Here is a 22,358-nt window from a genome sequence, read left to right as displayed (position 1 = left end):
ATTAATATATTGTTATTCATTTGCAAAAGGCACATATATTCAACTACATTTACCACCTAGGTAGGCAGAGACATCAGTGCTGTATCACCTGCCTCCGAAGATAAGGATACAAGGAGACTAGCGAATCTACACGCACAAGTGAATAATACAGCAATATACATAGTCATACAATTGCATTAGGCACATAATTCAACTACACCATACTGCATAGGTAGTAAGGAATTTTAGTACTGTATCACCTGCCTCCGGAGAGCGAGATACAGGAGACTGGAACCCGGCTTCCTATTTAAAAAAGAACAGTTAAAAAATGGCTATCAGTAAGAGACGCTTCAGTGAAAACAGTCGCACAGCGACTGAGACATATGTACTGCGACTCAGACTTTGGAAGCGGGTAAATACAGTTGATGGCGGAAAACTCTGAGGAAACTGGCCATGAACTGGGGGGAGGGGCGACAAGGGAGCCTTGACTCGCCACTGCTGACATCCACCCCAGGGATATACGGCCTCCAAATTTATCCCCGGAACCTATGATCCCTGAAGTCTAGCACAGGTGCACCCGAGGTGAGCGAGTGTATCAGTGACTGTCCAGTAGTCTCCAACCTGAGACAGTCAGGCTGTGTTACATGCGTCTGTATCCGCCAGCGGACAGAGATGCTCTTACCTTTCTTTCCAGTCTCCAGCCACAGCCTAGGATCGGCAGCATGAATCTGCTAGTTCATCCAGCTGTCGTCCGTCAAGACAGCAATGATTACACGAAGGTAACTGTTGTTGCGACAACGGCAGGAAGTTGGTGGAATAACATTTACCCTGTGTTTAAGACACAAAGAAAGGTTGCTCCAAAATAATTGTTATGGTAGACTTACCGTTGATAACTCTATTTCTCTTAAGTCCACAGGATAACATTGGGATATGAGGTAGCGACAGCGGATTGGCACCAAACGATCATAGCTTTCGGCCTCCAAGAATGCAACGGGCCCGTCCCCATATCCCCACCTCCTGGCTCAGGCAATTTAGTTGTTTTCCAAAGCTCAAGGCAGGAGCATCATAGATAGCCCTAATCAGGCGAGAAGAACACACATGCACACCTTTCCATACAAGAAGGAAAAGGTTAGTAAGTGAAAGGATCCTCAAATCAGGTGCGTCAGGTTGGGATCCCTGTAGATCCTGTGGACTTAGGAGAAAATAGGATTTTAATTACCTACCGGTAAATCTTTTACTCGCAGTCCGTAGAGGATACTGGGGTCCACATTAGTACCATGGGTATAAATGGGTCCACTAGGAGCCTTGGGCACTTTAAGAAATCAATAGTGTGCACTGGCTCCTCCCTCTATGCCCATCCTACCAGACTCAGTCTAGAAACTGTGCCCGAGAAAACGGACATATCCTGAGGAAGGCTGTAACAGAACAGTGGTGAGATTCGAACCAGCCCACACAAACAAGAGGAAAGCCATGCTAACCAAACTGAACAGGAACAGCAACAGCTGAACCAACAACATTACTTAACAAAGTAACAGGGCAGGAAACACGAAGCACTGAGCAGGCGCCCAGTATTCTCTACGGACTACGAGAAAAGGGATTTACCGGTAGGTAATTAAAATCCTATTTTCTCTTACGTTTTAGAGGATACTGGGGGTCCACATTAGTACCATGGGGATGTACCAAAGCTCCCAAACCGGGTGGGAGAGTGCTGAGGTTCCTGCAGAACTAATTGACCAAACTGAAGGTCCTCAGAGGCCAAAGTATCGAACTTGTAGAACTTAGCAAACGTGTTCGATCCAGACCAAGTAGCTGCTCGGCAGAGCTCTAAAGCCGAGACACCCCGGGCAGCCGCCCAGGAAGAACCCACAGACCTAGTAGAGTTGGCTTGCACTTTAGGAACCAGCAATCCTGCCAATGAATAAGCCTGCAGGATAGTAAGCCTGATCCAGCGAGCAATAGACTGCTTTGAAGCAGGACACTCAATTTTCTTGGGATCATAGAGAACAAACAGCGAGTCAGATTTTCTGTGATGAGCTAACCTCTTCACGTAGATCTTCAAAGCCCTCACAACATCCAGGGACTTTGAGGTAGCAGAGGTGTCAGTAAGCACCAGAACCACAATAGGTTGGTTGATATGAAACGCAGACACCACCTTAGGAAGAAATTGCTGACGAGTTCTGAGTTCAGCTCTATCCTCATGAAAAAATCAAATAGGGGCATTTGTGAGACAACGCCCCCAATTCGGACACACGCCTTGCGGTAGCCAAGGCCAACAGTGTAACAGTCTTCCACGTAAGAAACTTTACGTCAACCTCCTGTAAAGGTTCAAACCAGTCCGATTGCAGAAACTGCAACACCACGTTAAGATCCCATGGTGCCGTGGGAGGCACAAAGGGCGGCTGGATGTGCATAACACCTTTCAAGAACAGCTGAACCTCAGGGAGGGAAGCCAATTGTTTCTGGAAGAAAATGGACAAGGCCAAAATCTGGACTTTCAAGGAGCGCAAACATAGGCCCACATCCACACCTGACTGTAGAAAAAGGAGAAAACGTCCCAGTTGAAATTCCACTGCAGGAAATTTCCTTTTTTCACACCACGAGACATATTTTTTTCCAAATACGGTGGTAATGTTTAGACGTTTCCCCTTTCCTAACTTGGATCAGGGTTGGAATAACCTTGTTTGGAATGTCTTTCCGGGCTAAAATCTGACGCTCAATTTCCATGCCGTCAAACGTAGCCGCGGTAAGTCTTGATAGACGAACGGCCCCTGTTGCAGAAGATTCTCTCGCAGAGGCAGGGGCCACGGGTCCTCCAGGAGCAACTCCAGCAGATCCGCATACCAGGCCCTTTTCGGCCAATCTGGAGCAATGAGAATTGCTTGAACTTTTTCCCTTTTAATTCTTTTGATACCATCTGGTAAACCCACGGAGTCACCAGAGCGTCCACTGCCACTGCTTGTGGGTCCCTCGACCTGGAACAATAGCGCTTTAGCTTCTTGTTGAGACGAGAGGCCATCATGTCTATCTGTGGAATTCCCCACCGACTTGTCAAGGACTTGAACACCTGCGGGTGAAGGCCCCACTCTCCTGGGTGGAGGTCTTGTCTGCTGAGGAAGTCCGCTTCCCAGTTGTCTACTCCCGGAATGAAGATTGTGGACAGTGCCACCGCGTGTCTTTCTGCCCAGAGGATAATTTTTGTTATCTCTGACATTGCAGCTCTGCTCTTCGTTCCTCCCTGTTGCTTTATGTACGTTACTGCCGTCACATTGTCCAACTGAACCTGAATGGCTTGATCTTGAAGAAGATGCGATGCCTGTAGAAGGGCGTAGTATATGGCCCTTAGTTACAGAATGTTGATCGGAAGAATGGCTTCCTGACTTGACCATTTTCTTGGAACTGTTCCCCTTGGGTGACTGCTCCCTAACCTCTGAGGCTTGCGTCCGTGGTTAGCAGAATCCAATTTTGAATCCCGAACTGTCGACCCTCGGTCAGGTGAAAAGTTTGGAGCCACCACAGAAGAGAAATCCTGTCTTTTGGCGACAGACGTATCCTCTGGTGCATGTGAAGATGCAACCATTTGTCCAACAGATCCAGCTGGCATGGCCTGGCATGAAACCTTCCGTACTGCAGAGCCTCGTAAGAAGCTACCATCTTCCCCAGAAGGCGAATGCACAGATACACCGATATCTGGGTTGGTTTTAGGACATCGCGCACCATGGACTGGATTACCAATGCCTTTTCCAACGGAACACCCTTTGTTCCTCCGTATCCAGGATCATTCCTAGGAATGGAAGTCTCCGTGTTGGTTCCATGTGGGATTTCGGCAGGTTCAGAATCCATTCGTGATCCTGGAGAAGTCTGGTTGAGAGGGCAATGCTGTCCAACAACCTCTCCCTGGAAGGCGCTTTTATCATCAGGTCATCCAGGTATGGTAATTCACTCCCTGTTTGCGGAAGAGAAACATCATCTCTGCCATTACCTTGGTGAATACCCTCGGTGCCGTGGAGAGGCCAAATGGTAGGGCCTGAAACTGGTAGTGACAGTCCTGTAGTGCAAACCTTAGATACGCCTGATGAGGCGGCCAAATCGGAATGTGAAGGTACGCATCCTTGATGTCCAGAGACACCAGAAATTCCCCCTCCTCCAGACCTGAGATCACCGCTCTCAGAGACTCCATCTTGAATTTGAACACCCTTAAATATGGGTTCAGAGATTTGACGTTGAGAATGGGCCTCACCGATCCGTCCGGTTTCGGTACCACAAACAGGCTGGAGTAATAATCCTTGTTTTGTAGTTGAAGTGGAACTGAGAGTCAGCACCAGTTTTTGAATTGCCACCTGTAAAGTCACACTTGCTTCCGGAGAAGTTGGTAAGCCTGATTTGAAGAATCCGTGAGGTGGGAGTTCCTGAAGCTCCGGTCTGCATCCCTGGGCGATAAGGTCTGTGACCCAGGGGTCCTGGCAAGACGTTGCCCAAACGTGACTGAAATAATGTAACCGTGCTCCCACCTGCCTGTCTTCCAGGCAGTGCGGCCCAACGTCATGCTGAAGGCTTTGAGGAAGCAGACCCGGAGGTCTGTTCCTGAGAACATGCAGCTGCTGGTTTCCTGGTTTTACCTCTATTACCTTTGAAGGTAGAAGAGGGGCCCTTGGATTTGCCTTTGAATTTTGCTGTCCGAAAGGACTGCAGAGTTGGAGCAGTGTTGGTTTTCCTAGCTGTGGGTGTAGCGGTAGGAAGGTGTCACGTTCCGGCGGATCGGGTTCCGGGACCAGCGGTACTTACCTGTCCGGATGCTCTGTCGCAATACATCAAGGAAAATCTAGCTAGAGGATTTATTCGGCCTTCTACCTCTCCAGCCGGTGCGGGGTTCTTTTTCGTCCAAAAAAAGGATGGTGGTCTTCGTCCCTGCATCGACTACCGGGGTCTGAACGACATAACAATAAAAAATCGTTACCCGATGCCCTTGATCTCAGAGCTATTTGACCGGGTTAAGGGTGCCTCTGTCTTCACCAAGTTGGACCTCAGGGGAGCATACAACCTGATCCGGATCAGAGCGGGTGACGAATGGAAAACGGCGTTCTACACTCGTGATGGGCACTTCGAGTATTCAGTCATGCCCTTCGGGCTTAGCAACGCACCAGCAGTTTTCCAAAATTTTGTAAATGAAATTTTCAGTGATTTACTCTATAGTTCTGTAGTAGTCTATTTAGATGACATACTAATTTTCTCGACCAACCTGAAAGATCACCGTTCTCAAGTCCAAGAGGTGCTGCGGAGGCTTCGCCAACATCATTTGTACTGCAAATTGGAAAAATGTCTTTTCGAACAATCCTCCATGCCCTTCCTGGGCTACATAATATCTGGTTCAGGATTAGAGATGGATCCAGCCAAGGTACAAGCGGTTCTAAATTGGTCCAAACCCACCACCCTTAAAGCAATCTAATGCTTTTTGGGTTTTGCAAATTTCTACCGGAGATTTATCAAAGGATTCTCCTCTATAGTGGCACCTATCACCGCTCTCACTCGAAAGGAGGCTAATCCCAGAGAATGGTCAACATCTGCAGACGAAGCTTTCCAACGATTAAAACAGGCTTTTACTACAGCTCCAGTGTTGAGGCAACCCGATGTCAATAAAGCCTTTGTTTTAGAAGTAGATGCTTCGGCCGATGCTGTGGGAGCAGTTCTCTCCCAACGTCTGAATGACAACAAACTTCATCCTTGCGGGTTCTTTTCCAAGAAGTTCTTACCAGCAGAAAGGAACTATACGATAGGAGAGCAAGAACTACTGGCTGTTAAGTTAGCATTGGAAGAGTGGCGGTATTCTCTTGGAGGGGGCTAAGTTTCCTATCACTATTTTCACTGATCACAAGAATTTAATCTTTCTCAGGAATATTCAGTGTTTGAATCCTCGTCTAGCCCGATGGGCAATGTTATTCTCAAGATTTAATTTATCCCTAACCTTTCGACCTGGTTCTCAAAACCAGAAGGCAGATGCTCTCTCCGGATCCTACTCCTCTGAGGATTCCAACGACTCTCCTTCTCCTCAGCCTGTATTGGAGTCTCGGAACTTCGCCTCCACTAAACTACAGCCTCCATTGGGAAAAGATTTTGTACCTCCTCACCTTCGGAAGAAATTACTGACCTGGGCCCATACCTCTCGGTTTTCCGGTCATGCTGGAGTCCATAAGACAACCGACCTTATCCAACGCTCGTATTGGTGGCCTGCACTGAAGTCTGATGTTTCCTCTTATATCGCCTCCTGCACCAGGTGTGCACAGCATAAGATCCCTCGTCTTCGGCCAGCGGGAGAGCTAATACCCCTAACTATTCCTAAGATGCCATGGACCCACCTTTCTATGGACTTCACCATGGATTTACCCTCTTGTAAAGGATTTACTACTATTTGGGTAATCATAGACCGCTTCTCTAAGATGGCTCGTTTCGTACCTCTTAAGGGTCTTCCCACCGCACCCGAGTTAGTTCAGCTTTTCATTGCAGAGATCTTCAAGTCCCACGGTCTTCCAACCGAAATTGTTTCTGACCGGGGAGTCCAGTTCGTGGCTAGATTCTGGAGGGCTCTCTGTGCCGCCCTACGGGTACAGTTAAAATTCTCAACGGCATATCATCCTCAAACCAATGGAAGTACAGAGAGAGTCAATCAAGACTTGGAGATGTTCCTCAGAATTCATGTCTCTTCTTCTCAAGACGACTGGCTAGAACTACTACCATGGGCAGAGTTTGCTCACAACAACACCTACCACTCTTCTACAGGTCATACCCCTTTCTATACCGTATATGGCTTCCATCCTCGAGTTCCTCAGTTCCTGGCTTTACCAGCTCAAGATCTTCCTGCGGTTCAGGAATCTCTCAAGAGACTTTCCGGAGTTTGGTGAAAAGTTCACCAAAATCTACAAAAAGCCTCCGCTCGCTATAAGTTCTGGGCTGATAAGAAGAGAAGGGTGGTACCTAAATTGGCAGTTGGAGATCAGGTCTGGCTCTCTATGCGCAATTTAAGGTTACGTGTTCCATCTATGAAGTTCGCTCCTCGCTACATTGGACCCTTCCCAGTTGAACAAATCATCAATTCCGTAACTTATAGGCTTAAGTTACCCCCGTACCTGAAAGTCTTCCCAGCCTTTCATGTTTCTCTTTTGAAGCCTTTAGTGTTAAACAAGTTTTGTAAGATCCTTCCTCGCTCTCCAAAGGTTGTCACGGATCGTGGTATTGAATTAGAGATCAAGAAGATCATTGACTCCCGAGTAAGACATGGACATCTACAATATCTTCTGGATTGGAAGGGCTACACAGTCCTGAGGAGCGTTCCTGGGAGGATTCTTTGGCTGTTCATGCTCCCGCTTTACTTCACAAGTTCCATGAAGAAAATCCCAGCAAACCTGGTGGCTGTCCAGTGGCCATCCCTAAAAGGGGGGGTAATGTCACGGTCCGGCGGATCGGGTTCCGGGACCAGCGGTACTTACCTGTCCGGATGCTCTGGCGCGGTCCCTCCGGTGGGGGTGCGGGCTGCTGGCGAGGGGCACAACTTGCAGGCATGTCTGGGAGGAGAGGGCTCAGAGGCAGCAGCAAACATTTGTGCAGCTTCCAGCTGCAGAGGTCCGGGATGGGCGTCGCCGCCTTGGAAGGGTCAGCTAATCTAAAACACTCAGTCACCTGCAAGGTTTGCAAAACCAATGGGAAACAGTCTGCAGGTATAAATCTAGGGATTTCTGGGTAAGCAAATTGCCAGTGCAACGTCTCTCACACAGCCTTGTGTGTGCTAGTTCCCCGTGCTCCACAACATTGCTTCTAAAGCATCCTGTTCCCTGAGTTCTCACCTGGATTGCTGGATCTACACCCGGTTATTTCTCCTCGTATGCTGACCTCTCCGAGTCACCATCCCTCTCAGCGAGTCTCAGTTACCCCAGTCTACAGTCTTCCTATCCGGGTTTCCGCCAGACGTTCGTCCACAGACGTACAGGTCCTGCCGACGCAACCGCTCTAACAAGTAAACAGCTAGGGCACCTGTGGAACCTCCTTTAAAGCTCTATGAAAAGACTTTCATTCAACTTGCTCAGCTAATCCTGCCTAAAGTCACCGATACCAAACCGCACGCCACAATTCCGGATTCACAAAACCCAGTCCCCGTGACAGTTTGCACTGGCCCTATGGATCCGGAGGGTGCTCATGGTTCCGGTACGGATCTTCTGCAGGGCATAGCAGCTCGTCTGGAGAGTCTAGAGGAATCCCAGCGCCAATTAGCTCAATTTATTCAAGGGATGGCTACCCGCCAGGATTCCATGCAAGCCGACATTGCTCATGTCGCCACTGGTCGACGCCCGGAGACTCAGCAAGTGCCGACCACCCCAGTTCCTATGGTAGCTTCCCCTTCATCCCTGCGACTACCGATGCCCACCAAATTCGACGGGAACCCGAAGATGTGCCGCGGGTTCTTAAACCAGTGTGAGATTCATTTCTCTTTACAGCCCTTTAACTTCCCATCACAGAAGGCAAAGGTAGCATATATCGTCTCCCTCCTGGCCGGTCCATCCCTGGATTGGGTGTCACCCCTGTGGGAGAGAGCTGATTCTCTACTTGACAAATATGATGAATTCATCGCTACCTTTCCGAAAAAATTTCGATGAACCCGGAAGAACCACGTCGGCATCAATCGAGATAATGCGCCTCCGGCAGGGAGACCGGTCTGTGGGACAGTATGTAGTACAATTCCAGACCTATGCTTCAGAATTACGGTGGAATGAGGAGGCACTAGTATCGGCCTTCTGGAAAGGTCTGTCTGACAAAATCAAGGACGAGTTGGCTACCCGGGACCATCCGCCCAAATTAGATGACTTGATTTCCCTTTGTACCAAGATTGACCTTCGGACCTTCGTTTTAGAGAGCGCCAGTTAGAGAAGAATCGTGGGGAGCGCCCAAGGTTCCGTCCTCCTCCGCCTTCTTCCTCGAGTGTGTCAGCTGAAGCATCTCAGGATGAGCCTATGCAGATCAATAGGGCTCGTCTCTCGCCAGAGGAGTGTCAGAGAAGGCGCAGGGAGAACTTGTGCCTATACTGCGGAGGTTCAGGACATTTGGTAGCCTCTTGCACCCAGCGTCCGGAACTAGCTCTCCTAACCAGAAAAGGAGACATTAGGTTAGGAGTGGTGACATCGTCTCCATCTCGTTCTGAGCCTGTCCTAGAGGTTTCTTTGGGCCTGCCACAGGGTTCTAAAGGGTTTTTCTCTCTCCTAGATTCGGGAGCTGCTGAAAACTTTATCACGGCAGATGTGGTACAGCGACTACGGATTCCTACAGTTGAGCTTTCCCGACCAATTGCCCTTTCCGCTGTAGATGGAAGTCGAATCTGCAGTGGAGTAGTTACCCACCAGACTCTTCCCCTTCAGCTATGTGTAGGAGCTCTCCATAAGGAGTTACTTAATTTCTTGGTCCTTCCAATAGCTACTCATGAAATTGTTTTGGGACTTCCTTGGCTCCAGAAGCACAACCCAAGAATCGATTGGGTGAATATGCAAATTTTGGCCTGGGGAGAGTCGTGTGCTCAAACTTGTCTTACCAGTGTTAAACATGTGAATAAGAGCCAACTGGAGATCCAACCACAAATTCCGTCTCAGTATTCCTCCTTTTCTGATGTCTTCAGCAAACAGGCAGCAGAAGTCTTACCACCCCACAGACCCTGGGACTACCCTATTGACCTTATTCCGGGAAAGATTCCTCCTAGAGGGCGAATATATCCTCCATCGGCCCCTGAGACCGACTCCATGTCGCAATACATCAAGGAAAATCTAGCTAGAGGATTTATTCGGCCTTCTACCTCTCCAGCCGGTGCGGGGTTCTTTTTCGTCCAAAAAAAGGATGGTGGTCTTCGTCCCTGCATCGACTACCGGGGTCTGAACGACATAACAATAAAAAATCGTTACCCGATGCCCTTGATCTCAGAGCTATTTGACCGGGTTAAGGGTGCCTCTGTCTTCACCAAGTTGGACCTCAGGGGAGCATACAACCTGATCCGGATCAGAGCGGGTGACGAATGGAAAACGGCGTTCTACACTCGTGATGGGCACTTCGAGTATTCAGTCATGCCCTTCGGGCTTAGCAACGCACCAGCAGTTTTCCAAAATTTTGTAAATGAAATTTTCAGTGATTTACTCTATAGTTCTGTAGTAGTCTATTTAGATGACATACTAATTTTCTCGACCAACCTGAAAGATCACCGTTCTCAAGTCCAAGAGGTGCTGCGGAGGCTTCGCCAACATCATTTGTACTGCAAATTGGAAAAATGTCTTTTCGAACAATCCTCCATGCCCTTCCTGGGCTACATAATATCTGGTTCAGGATTAGAGATGGATCCAGCCAAGGTACAAGCGGTTCTAAATTGGTCCAAACCCACCACCCTTAAAGCAATCTAATGCTTTTTGGGTTTTGCAAATTTCTACCGGAGATTTATCAAAGGATTCTCCTCTATAGTGGCACCTATCACCGCTCTCACTCGAAAGGAGGCTAATCCCAGAGAATGGTCAACATCTGCAGACGAAGCTTTCCAACGATTAAAACAGGCTTTTACTACAGCTCCAGTGTTGAGGCAACCCGATGTCAATAAAGCCTTTGTTTTAGAAGTAGATGCTTCGGCCGATGCTGTGGGAGCAGTTCTCTCCCAACGTCTGAATGACAACAAACTTCATCCTTGCGGGTTCTTTTCCAAGAAGTTCTTACCAGCAGAAAGGAACTATACGATAGGAGAGCAAGAACTACTGGCTGTTAAGTTAGCATTGGAAGAGTGGCGGTATCTCTTGGAGGGGGCTAAGTTTCCTATCACTATTTTCACTGATCACAAGAATTTAATCTTTCTCAGGAATATTCAGTGTTTGAATCCTCGTCTAGCCCGATGGGCAATGTTATTCTCAAGATTTAATTTATCCCTAACCTTTCGACCTGGTTCTCAAAACCAGAAGGCAGATGCTCTCTCCGGATCCTACTCCTCTGAGGATTCCAACGACTCTCCTTCTCCTCAGCCTGTATTGGAGTCTCGGAACTTCACCTCCACTAAACTACAGCCTCCATTGGGAAAAGATTTTGTACCTCCTCACCTTCGGAAGAAATTACTGACCTGGGCCCATACCTCTCGGTTTTCCGGTCATGCTGGAGTCCATAAGACAACCGACCTTATCCAACGCTCGTATTGGTGGCCTGCACTGAAGTCTGATGTTTCCTCTTATATCGCCTCCTGCACCAAGTGTGCACAGCATAAGATCCCTCGTCTTCGGCCAGCGGGAGAGCTAATACCCCTAACTATTCCTAAGATGCCATGGACCCACCTTTCTATGGACTTCATCATGGATTTACCCTCTTGTAAAGGATTTACTACTATTTGGGTAATCATAGACCGCTTCTCTAAGATGGCTCGTTTCGTACCTCTTAAGGGTCTTCCCACCGCACCCGAGTTAGTTCAGCTTTTCATTGCAGAGATCTTCAAGTCCCACGGTCTTCCAACCGAAATTGTTTCTGACCGGGGAGTCCAGTTCGTGGCTAGATTCTGGAGGGCTCTCTGTGCCGCCCTACGGGTACAGTTAAAATTCTCAACGGCATATCATCCTCAAACCAATGGAAGTACAGAGAGAGTCAATCAAGACTTGGAGATGTTCCTCAGAATTCATGTCTCTTCTTCTCAAGACGACTGGCTAGAACTACTACCATGGGCAGAGTTTGCTCACAACAACACCTACCACTCTTCTACAGGTCATACCCCTTTCTATACCGTATATGGCTTCCATCCTCGAGTTCCTCAGTTCCTGGCTTTACCAGCTCAAGATCTTCCTGCGGTTCAGGAATCTCTCAAGAGACTTTCCGGAGTTTGGTGAAAAGTTCACCAAAATCTACAAAAAGCCTCCGCTCGCTATAAGTTCTGGGCTGATAAGAAGAGAAGGGTGGTACCTAAATTGGCAGTTGGAGATCAGGTCTGGCTCTCTATGCGCAATTTAAGGTTACGTGTTCCATCTATGAAGTTCGCTCCTCGCTACATTGGGCCCTTCCCAGTTGAACAAATCATCAATTCCGTAACTTATAGGCTTAAGTTACCCCCGTACCTGAAAGTCTTCCCAGCCTTTCATGTTTCTCTTTTGAAGCCTTTAGTGTTAAACAAGTTTTGTAAGATCCTTCCTCGCTCTCCAAAGGTTTTCACGGATCGTGGTATTGAATTAGAGATCAAGAAGATCATTGACTCCCGAGTAAGACATGGACATCTACAATATCTTCTGGATTGGAAGGGCTACACAGTCCTGAGGAGCGTTCCTGGGAGGATTCTTTGGCTGTTCATGCTCCCGCTTTACTTCACAAGTTCCATGAAGAAAATCCCAGCAAACCTGGTGGCTGTCCAGTGGCCATCCCTAAAAGGGGGGGTAATGTCATGGTCCGGCGGATCGGGTTCCGGGACCAGCGGTACTTACCTGTCCGGATGCTCTGGCGCGGTCCCTCCGGTGGGGGTGCGGGCTGCTGGCGAGGGGCACAACTTGCAGGCATGTCTGAAAGGAGAGGGCTCAGAGGCAGCAGCAAACATTTGTGCAGCTTCCAGCTGCAGAGGTCCGGGATGGGCGTCGCCGCCTTGGAAGGGTCAGCTAATCTAAAACACTCAGTCACCTGCAAGGTTTGCAAAACCAATGGGAAACAGTCTGCAGGTATAAATCTAGGGATTTCTGGGTAAGCAAATTGCCAGTGCAACGTCTCTCACACAGCCTTGTGTGTGCTAGTTCCCTGTGCTCCACAACATTGCTTCTAAAGCATCCTGTTCCCTGAGTTCTCACCTGGATTGCTGGATCTACACCCGGTTATTTCTCCTCGTATGCTGACCTCTCCGAGTCACTATCCCTCTCAGCGAGTCTCAGTTACCCAAGTCTACAGTCTTCCTATCCGGGTTTCCGCCAGACGTTCGTCCACAGACGTACAGGTCCTGCCGACGCAACCGCTCTAACAAGTAAACAGCTAGGGCACCTGTGGAACCTCCTTTAAAGCTCTATGAAAAGACTTTCATTCAACTTGCTCGGCTAATCCTGCCTAAAGTCACCGATACCAAACCACACGCCACAATTCCGGATTCACAAAACCCAGTCCCCATGACAGAAGGTACATAGACTTACCCGCCGTAGCCTTGGATATTAGCTTATCCAGTTCATCACCGAACAGGACCTCTCCTGGGAAAGGCAGATTTTCCACTCCTTTCCTGGAGTCCGCATCCGCAGTCCACTGGCGTAGCCACAATCCACTGCATGCTGACACTGCCATGGCAGTGGTGCGAGCGTTGAGCAAACCAATTTCCTTTAAGGCCTCCACCATAAAATTAGCAGAATCTTGGATATGCTGCAGGAGTAAAACAATGTCCCCCCTGGGTAAGGTGTCCAAACTGTCAATTAGGTTACCTGATCATTTTGTGATGGCTCTAGTGATCCATGCGCAAGCAATAGTGGGTCTCTGGGCCTCCCCCACTGACATGTATAGTGATTTGAGAGTGTTCTCAATTTTGCGGTCAGCTGTGTCCTTTAAGGATGCTGCCCCAGGCACCGGTAAGACAATCTTACGTGACAACCTAGATACCGATGCGTTGACAAACGGCGGGTTTTCCCATTTCTTTCTATCATCCAGGGGAAACGGAAATGATGTAATCAATGTTTTAGGGATCTGAAATTTCTTGTCAGGGTTAGCCCAAGTTTCTTCAAAGAGGGCATTCAATTTCTTAGATGCAGGAAAAGTAGCCGAGGATTTCTTTTTTACATTAAAAAAGGATTCCTCCTCCACATCCGCCATCGTGTCAGGAATGTGCAGGACATTTCTGATAGCCTCTATCAGGGCCTGTACGCCCTGTGACAAGACAGCAAGAATATCTCCAGTAAAAGGCAAAGACTCCAGAACCTTCTTAGATGCTGAGTCAGCTTTCCATGTACATAGCCAAACAGCTCTGCGAGTTGCTACTGCTGAGGCTGATGCTTGAGAGGCAATTGTACCCATATCCAAGGCTGCTTCCACAAAAATAGCTGCCTGTTTGATATGTGCAATATGGGATTTTTGCTCTCTAGATGCCATTAAAAGGTCATCCTCCAATGCATTAGCCCAGGCTGCCACTGCTTTTGCCATCCAAGCCGAAGCCATGGCTGGTCTTATGATTGCCCCAGACAAGGAGAAAATGGTTTTAAGAAAACCATCTATTTTCCTATCCGTGACATAATTTAATGATGTTGAAGGCAGAGGCAATGTGGATTTTCGCACCAATCAGATGACATGCATATCTACTTTGGGAGCCACCTCCCTTTTTAAACAGTCACCAGCCGGACTGTTCTGACCCAGGAAACTCAGTCCTAACTATTTTGGGACGTTTAAACACAGGTGCCTTCGGGGCTAATTCAGACCTGATCGCTGCTGTGCGTTTTCGCACAGCGGACGATCAGGTCTGAAGTGCGCATGTGCATGCCAGAGATGCTATCGGCATCTCAGCCCTGAGATCGCCTCTGTCTGCTTGACAGGCAGAGGTGTTCGCTGGGCAGGGAGGGGGTGGGTCAGCGGCGTTTGCCCGCCGTTTTGGGGGCACAGTCCGGGCAATGCAGGCGTGCCCGGACCAAGAGGGGGGACGGGCCGAGGCAGCTGCGTGACGTCACACGCAGTCGAAGCGACCCGGGATGCAACAAGTAGCTCCCTGCCAGCGTCCCCTTGCATGTCAGAGTAAATGTTCGGAGATGTGCTTAACTTAGCACATCTACGATCAACTCTGAATTACCCAATAGATGGCTCTGCTGCCTCCTCTAAGGATAGAATGGCTTTCATAGCACTAATTAGCTCAGGAATGTCCACTGAGCTGAGGCATTCCTCCTCATCTCTGTATGCAGACCTGGAGTGCGATGAGTCCTCATCCTCAGACGAGTCCTCATCTGAAACATGTGTAGACTATGAAGATATTGTTTCATGTGTATGTGATTTACTTACCACCAGCCTTTCACCCTGTTTCTGTCGAGAGACTGCCGATTCCTGTACTGGATGTGATAACCACCAGGTGGAATGTTGCATGTAAGGGTTAATAGGGTAACCTATCCTTGGTATAGGTGCTGTCATTATCCGCTCAGCTATAATGGATAATGTTTGTGCAAAAGTAGCCCATGGGGGTACAACCTGAACCTGTGACTGCCTCGGATTATTCAAGAGGCTTTGGTGAAAGCTAAAACAATTTGCACATAATCCATTTTGAATCAGATCCTGAGAGGTTAACCCAGCTTTGCAAGACAAACATGACATGAGTGTTGGTGCTGCTGTGGAGAGTGTATCCTCCTCAACCTTTCCTCTCTTAGACATGATAAATAAATCGCACACCTTTACAGTGTTACTACACAAATTGTGATTGCAATCACTTTAAAATTTGTTAAAATGACATACAATCCGATCCATCCCTGCTTTGCACCAGCATTGAGGATCGGAATTTACAGAAACTGACAAAAAATAGTAAAGTCAGCAATCAGTGACAGGTTATACATTAGTATAATAAGCAATATGAGCACATAATCAACTACAGATACATTTCAAGTATGTAGGAGAAACATATTACTGCATTCCTTATATAGGAGTTTAAACGTATTCAGTCGCACAGCGAAAGAAAACAGCAGCAATAGTTTACAGACTCATATGCATCAGGCACTTATTCAACTATTCTTACCAAAGGTAGGTAGAGAATTAGTGCTGTATCACCCGGCTCAGGAGAGTGGGATACAGGAAGACTTCACCCCGCTTCCAGGATCGATCAATACGTTAGTGAATGCTGAGTGGATCCAGACGCTATTAGTGTACACAATCGCTCTGTGAACCGACAGTGAACACAAACGCCGAAGTGAACACTGACGCATCAGTCATACAGCTGCCTGTGCTATGACTGCGTCCTTTAAGACACACAGCGTCTCAGACGGAAGCGGGAGCTCAGTTCATGGAGGGAAACTCGGAGGAAACTAGTCATGAACCAGGGGGAGGGGCGACCAAGGGAGTGTCTTACTCCCCACTGCTGATATCAACCCTATTGATCGCAGCCTCATACTACCCCTGGAGCCTGTGATCCCTGAGGCCTAGCCCTGGTGCACCCGAGGTGGCAGCCGCGTCTGCGACTGTTTGGTAGTCTCCATCCTGAAACAGTGCAGCTGTGTCTCACGTTTCCCCTACTAAGCGGAACCGATGCCTTACCTTCTCCCCGTGCTTCGGCCACAGCCTGGTAACGTCTGCTGGACTTGCTAGTACATCCTACACAGATACCCGCCGAAACAACACTGTACACGTGGGTAAGCGTTGTCGCGAACCGGCGGGGAGTTGTTGGAGCGACTCTTTCTAAGGTACGTATAAGACGCTTTTTAGAAAGATTGCTCAAAAAATATAGTAAGACTATAAAAATAAAATAAAAAAAGCTTGTTGCTGCTAAAAACCAGCAGCCCATTGACCATGGTCCGGCTCCTGTAGCACTAAATATAAAACTGAATTGCCTGAGCCAGGAGGCGGGAATATAGGGACAGGCCTGTTGCATTCTGGGAGGCTGAAAGCTTTTATCGTTTGGTGCCAATCCGCTGTCGCTATCTCATATCCCAATGTTATCCTGTGGATAACTTGTGGATCCTGCAGGAGAAAAAGGCTATATAAAATAATAAAAAGCTTATGGCTGCAAAATAACCACAGCCACACTGTCTACAGTGGTCCGACTCCTGCCGCACCAAACAAAAAAACTGACTTCCTGGGCCAGGAGGTGGGGTTATAAGGAGGTTGGACCGGAACTTCCTGGGAGTCCAAAAGCTTGAACCATTTGGTGCCGATCCTCTAAAGCCACTTACAACCCAATGTATAGCCTGTGGATCTACTGTGGACACGGATGGAGAAATAACTATTACATGCTATGCAAAAGGCTAATTAATGAATTCTATGCTAAAGGTAGTGAGAGTTTACCTTATTGCCAACAGTATCCATAAGATGGGCAGCTTTCAGAACCAGCAGTCTTGCCTGTTCGATCTCTGCTCTGGATTTTGCAATGTCTGCCAGGATAGTTCCTTGCTCAGCTAAAGGTTTGCCAAAAGCAATTCTTGATTTTACCTGGGGAAAATAAAGTAAAAATACGGTTACCTTGCTTTGGACCAGAATACATTATGTGCATGCTCAGCTGCTATACAGTATAAAGAGTAACTTACAAAAGATAACGTAATGTTTAGGTAGGAAATGCTATTACTTTAAAAAGCATGATAAGATAATATAAATTAATGACTAGGTTAGTGGTTCCCAAACTTTTTTTGAGTCTAGGCGCCCTAAAATAGCTCTACTTCTGTGGACTTCTGGGCTCCCTTAGCTGTAAGCTTTCAAGGTGGACACTTGGTTACTAGATCCAAACATCTGGAGTGAAAGATCCAGTCTGTTTCCTTATTACATCAGGATCACAAGAGTTCTGACCAGAAAGCCATTGCCTGCTGCTGTGTGCCATTTGGAGTGTATTTGATATGCTTTTAATCAACGTTTGTTTGCAACAAGTATATTAAATGTATGTTATACCAGGATAATCTGCACTATGTTTTGTTTCTCCTTTTTCTCCTAAACCATTGATGGAAGGGGAGATTTATTTTTCAGATCACCGAACGAATATTATGTTGCGACAGATGTCCTGAGTCATATGCTCTGAATACTATTCAAGATCCTTTACGGTGATTATTGTATTCATAATCTCTGTGGTGATACACCAATTACTTTGCTTTTCTTTCCACACACCTCCTTATTGAATTTGGTACTTTGAGAGCGCCTAATTTGGTGCATATATTTTCAATATGCCCTAAAGTATCAGTATTTTCATGACACCCCTAGATGAAAGGTTTCTTATTGAGAAATTCCCCCCCCCCAAAATTAAACAAATTGTGTTTATATGTTATCATTGGGTTCAGTTGGGAGTCGGTCACCATACCGCTGGTCGGGATCCCGGACGTCACAATGTCGATGTCGGAATCCTGACCAGCGGGGAAATACAGACGCCGGAATCCTGGCGCTACAGGCTTTCCTCCTTCTATCGTTGTCCACAACACCCATAGAGGGAGAATAAATCCTGTGGTAAACGCAGCGAGCCTGCAGGGGGCTTGCTAGCACTCGCTCCACTGCTGGCATACCCCTGGTTGGGATCCCGCTGTCAGTATACTGATGGCCAGGATCCCGATCGCCAGCTTTACATACTGATCCCGTTCAGTTATGTGGTGAGGGACAGAATTCATTTCTGTTTGTCCACATATTTAATGATTGGCAGCTGCAAGCACTGGTTTTGCCTATTACAATGACCAATTTGAATTGGTCATGGACCACCAACCCGAGGCACCCGAGGGTACCACGGCACTCAGTTTGGGAACCACTGGTCTAGGTAATAGCTCCTACGATCTGGTGAAAGGTGCCAACAGTTTGGACATACTCCTCAAATTGGGGCTGTCCAGACTAAATTGGGACAGTTGGAAGCTATGCTTAAGGTCTTGCACAGCGGCAGGACCGACCCTACATGTACACTCACATGCATGTCCAAATCTTAAGGAACTGATGTTTTGCATAGGGCCATATGCAGGTATCACCTGACCAGATTTACCAGACAATCCCTTTGAGATGTTGATCAGGTTCTGTGGCCATGCAGGTCTAAGATGACTTAATAAGTTTGCAATTTTGTAGCATGGATGCAGCAGTAGATTGTGGCCAAACAGAACTAAGATGACTTAATTAGTTGCAATATTGTAGCATGTATGTGCACTTGACTGGGTATGGGACTCAGGGTCGACGCACATTAGGTCGAAACCTATTGGTCGACAGTGACTAGGTCGACACGGCCATTAGGTCGACGTAAACAAGGAAAAAGGTTGACATGCATTTTTATTTTTTTTGGGTGTCGTTTTCTTTGTAAAGTGACGGGGAACCACAATTAGTGCACCGCTTCGCTCGCTATGCTTCGGGCAAGGTGCCTTGCTCCGCTACCACTGCGCTCAGCACAGGTTACCGTTCCCAATTGTAGTCCACGTGGATCGTAAAGTATGAGAAAATTAAAAAAAGAAGAAGATAAAAAAGTGGAAAACGCACGTCGACCTTTTTCCATGTCGACCTTGTTCATGTCGACCTAATGGTCATTTCGACCTACTCAATGTCGACCAATAGGTGTCGACCCAGAGTCTGGATACCCACTTGACTGAGACTGACTCACGGCCTAATTCAGACCTAATTGCAGCAGCAAAATTGTTCTCTAATGGGCAAAACCATGGGGGTAATTCTGAGTTGATCGCAGCAGGAACTTTGTTAGCAATTGGGCAAAACCATGTGCACTGCAGGGGAGGCAGATATAACATGTGCAGAGAGAGTTAGATTTGGGTGTGGTGAGTTCAATCTGCAATCTAAATTGCAGTGTAAAAATAAAGCAGCCAGTATTTACCCTGCACAGAAACAAAATAACCCACCCAAATCTAATTCTCTCTGCACATGTTATATCTGTCTCCTATTTCAGGTGTCGACCTAGTCACTGTTGACCAATAGTGGTCGACCTAATGACCCATACCCATGATAACAAACCAAAAAACCTAAAAGTATTAATACTATTGAAAAGGATTTATCCCGAAGGGTCACACCAATAGAGGCCACTACGCTACACCAAATAAAATGTATAGAGAGAGCCAAGCCAGGTGACAATGATGGATCACTAGCACAGTGTCCAAACACCTTAGGTATTGCAATATTAAGGAAGTTAACAACTAATAGCTGATGAATCTGTCCCATGTCCATTTATCCAAAGTATCTAACCACTGCCTCTTATTATTTGTCAATGTAAATTTGAAAATAAAATGGTGGTATTATCATGAGGAGCTGTCTGATAACTCTATGGGCAGAACTGTATCCTGTTGTATCCTGTTCTGAGTAAGCAGTTTCAGGCACACAACTTTATCAATAAGCTAAGGTGCAGTTTCTATGAACATTATACATCTCCGTGATAAGAAGTAAACTTACTTGGTCAACGTACAGCTTACTGATTGATTGTTATCGGGTCATTTTTGTAAAGGTTTTCAGGTTCTTAACCCTACGTTATCCTCCAAACCTGGCAAAGTGAAACCTATTATACATCCCACAAGTGTAGCACCTCTGCCCTCTAATGGACAAATGGGAAATGGAGTGTAGAAAAGCTTTTACATCGGCTCCTGTTCCAAGTTCACTCTCTAGGTAAAGTTACAGAAAGGCTAAATATCTCATCTGCTGCTTCCATTACTGGAAGAATCTATTCACTTACTGAGGCTGAGACTTGAGAGTCCCCAATAATCTTAATAATCCCTACAAGCCAGAGGTGGATTTAGACCTCACGGGCAGGGCCGATGCTAGGGTGTTCAGCGCCCCTGGCAAACTATAAATTTGCGCCGTCCCATATTTAATAAAGGGACAATACACACCGAAGGCGTGTGCCGCAAAGAGGGGGAGGAATAGTACCCCCAATTCAATTACAACCAGCTGCTGGATAGAAATGGGAAAGCAACCAAATTCTGGGCAAAGCGGGGAGTGGCAGCCAGATGATGGCCAGAGAGTGGGGGGACGGGGGACAGACGCTGGGCAGAGGGGGGGACGGGGGGGGGGGGGGGAGGGGTAGACACACAGATACCAGGCAGAGTAAGGAGGTGAAGGCAGATTATAGGCATAGAGAGGGGAAGCAGATGCTGGACAGAGAGAGGAGGGGAGGCGGATGCTGGGCAGAGCAGAGGAGGGGAGGCGGATGCTGGGCAGAGCAGAGGAGGGGAGGCACAGATGCTGAGGGGCAGAGGCTGGAGACAGATGCTGCGGAGAGAGGGGGGCAGATGCTGGGCAGAGAGAGGAGGGGAGGCAGATGCTGGGCAGAAAGAGAAGAGGGGACAGATGCTGGGGAGAGAGGGGGGCAGAAGCTCGGCAGAGACAGAAGGGGAAGCAGTTGCTGGGCAAAGAGAGGGGGTACAGATGCTGGACAGAGAGAGAGGAGGGGAGGCAGATGGTGGGCAGAGAGGGGGGGACAGATGATGGGCAGAGAAAGAGGTGTAGATGCTGGGGAGAGAGGGGGGAGACATGCTCGGGAGAGGGGGACAGATGCTGGAGAGAGAGGGGGGCAGATGCTGGGCAGAGACAGGAGGGGAGGCAGATGCTACGCAGAGAGAGGATGAGGACAGATGCTGGAGAGGGGGGTACAGATGCTGGGCAGAGAGAGGAGGGGTACAGATGCTGGGCAGAGAGAGGAGATGTGGCAGATGCTGGGCAGAAACAGGAGGGGGGACAGTGCTGGACAGAGAGGGGGACACACAGATGCTGGACAGAGAGAGCAGGGGGACAGATGCTGGACAGAGAGGAGTGGAGACAGATGCTGGACAGAGAGGAGTGGAGGCAGATGCTGTGCAGAGAGGGGGGGGGGCAGATGCTGGACAGAGAGAGGAGTGGAGGCAGATGCTGTGCAGAGAGGGGGAGGCAGATGCTGGACAGAGAGAGGAGAGGAGGCAGATTCTGGGCAGAGAGAGGAGAGGAGGCAGATTCTGGGCAGAGAGAGAGGTGGGGCAGATGCTAGGGAGAAAGGGGGGAGACAGATGCTGGGGAGATAGGGGGGAGACAGATGCTGGGCAGAATGAAGAGGGGGGGGGGGCAGATGCTAGGTAGATAGAGGAGAGGGCAGATGCTGGTGAGAGGGGGGCAGATGCTGGACAGAGAGAGAGAGATGGGGAGACAGATGTTGGAGAGGGGGTACAGCTGCTGGGCAGAGAGAGCAGGGGAGGCAGATACAGGGTAGAGAGAAGGGGGGGCAGATGCTGGGCAGAGAGAAGAGGGGATGCAGATGCTGGGGAGAAGGAGGGGGAGCAGATGCTGGGGAGAGAGGAGAGAAGGCAGATGCTGGGCAGAGAGGGGGGGCACAGATAATGGGGAAAGAGGGGGGAGACAGATGCTTGGGAGAGGGGGGACAGATGCTGGGGAGAGAGGGGGACAGATGTTGGGCAGAAAGAGGAGGGGAAGCAGATGCTAGGCAGATAGAGGAGGGGTGCAGATTCTGGGGAGAGAGAGAGAGGAGAGGAGGCAGATGCTGGGCAGAGAGAGGAGAGGAGGCAGATTCTGGGCAGAGAGAGAGAGGGGTGGGGCAGATGCTAGGGAGAAAGGGGGAGACAGATGCTGGGGATATAGGGGGGAGACAGATGCTGGGCAGAAAGAAGAGGGGGGGGCAGATGCTAGGTAGATAGAGGAGGGGGCAGATGCTGGTGAGAGGGGGAGCAGATGCTGGACAGAGAGAGAGAGATGGGGAGACAGATGTTGGAGTGGGGGGTACAGCTGCTGGGCAGGGAGAGGAGGGGAGGCAGATACAGGGTAGAGAGAAGGGGGGGGGG

The 22,358-nt window shown here is 48.4% G+C and overlaps 1 protein-coding gene across 2 annotated transcripts in view; it reads right to left on the bottom strand.

Moving 5' to 3' along the window:
* Nucleotides 1-22,358, bottom strand: part of ACAD10 (acyl-CoA dehydrogenase family member 10) — a 226,918-nt gene that overhangs the window by 11,397 nt on the left and 193,163 nt on the right. For both annotated transcript variants that reach the window (XM_063964392.1, XM_063964391.1), the window contains one exon: nucleotides 16,936-17,079. In XM_063964392.1, the coding sequence (XP_063820462.1) occupies nucleotides 16,936-17,079 (144 nt within the window). The remainder of the gene's footprint in view (nucleotides 1-16,935; nucleotides 17,080-22,358) is intronic.

This window comes from Pseudophryne corroboree, chromosome 1 (assembly GCF_028390025.1).
Source record: "Pseudophryne corroboree isolate aPseCor3 chromosome 1, aPseCor3.hap2, whole genome shotgun sequence".
NCBI lineage: Eukaryota > Metazoa > Chordata > Amphibia > Anura > Myobatrachidae > Pseudophryne > Pseudophryne corroboree.
This window is presented reverse-complemented; position numbering and strand designations above follow the sequence as displayed.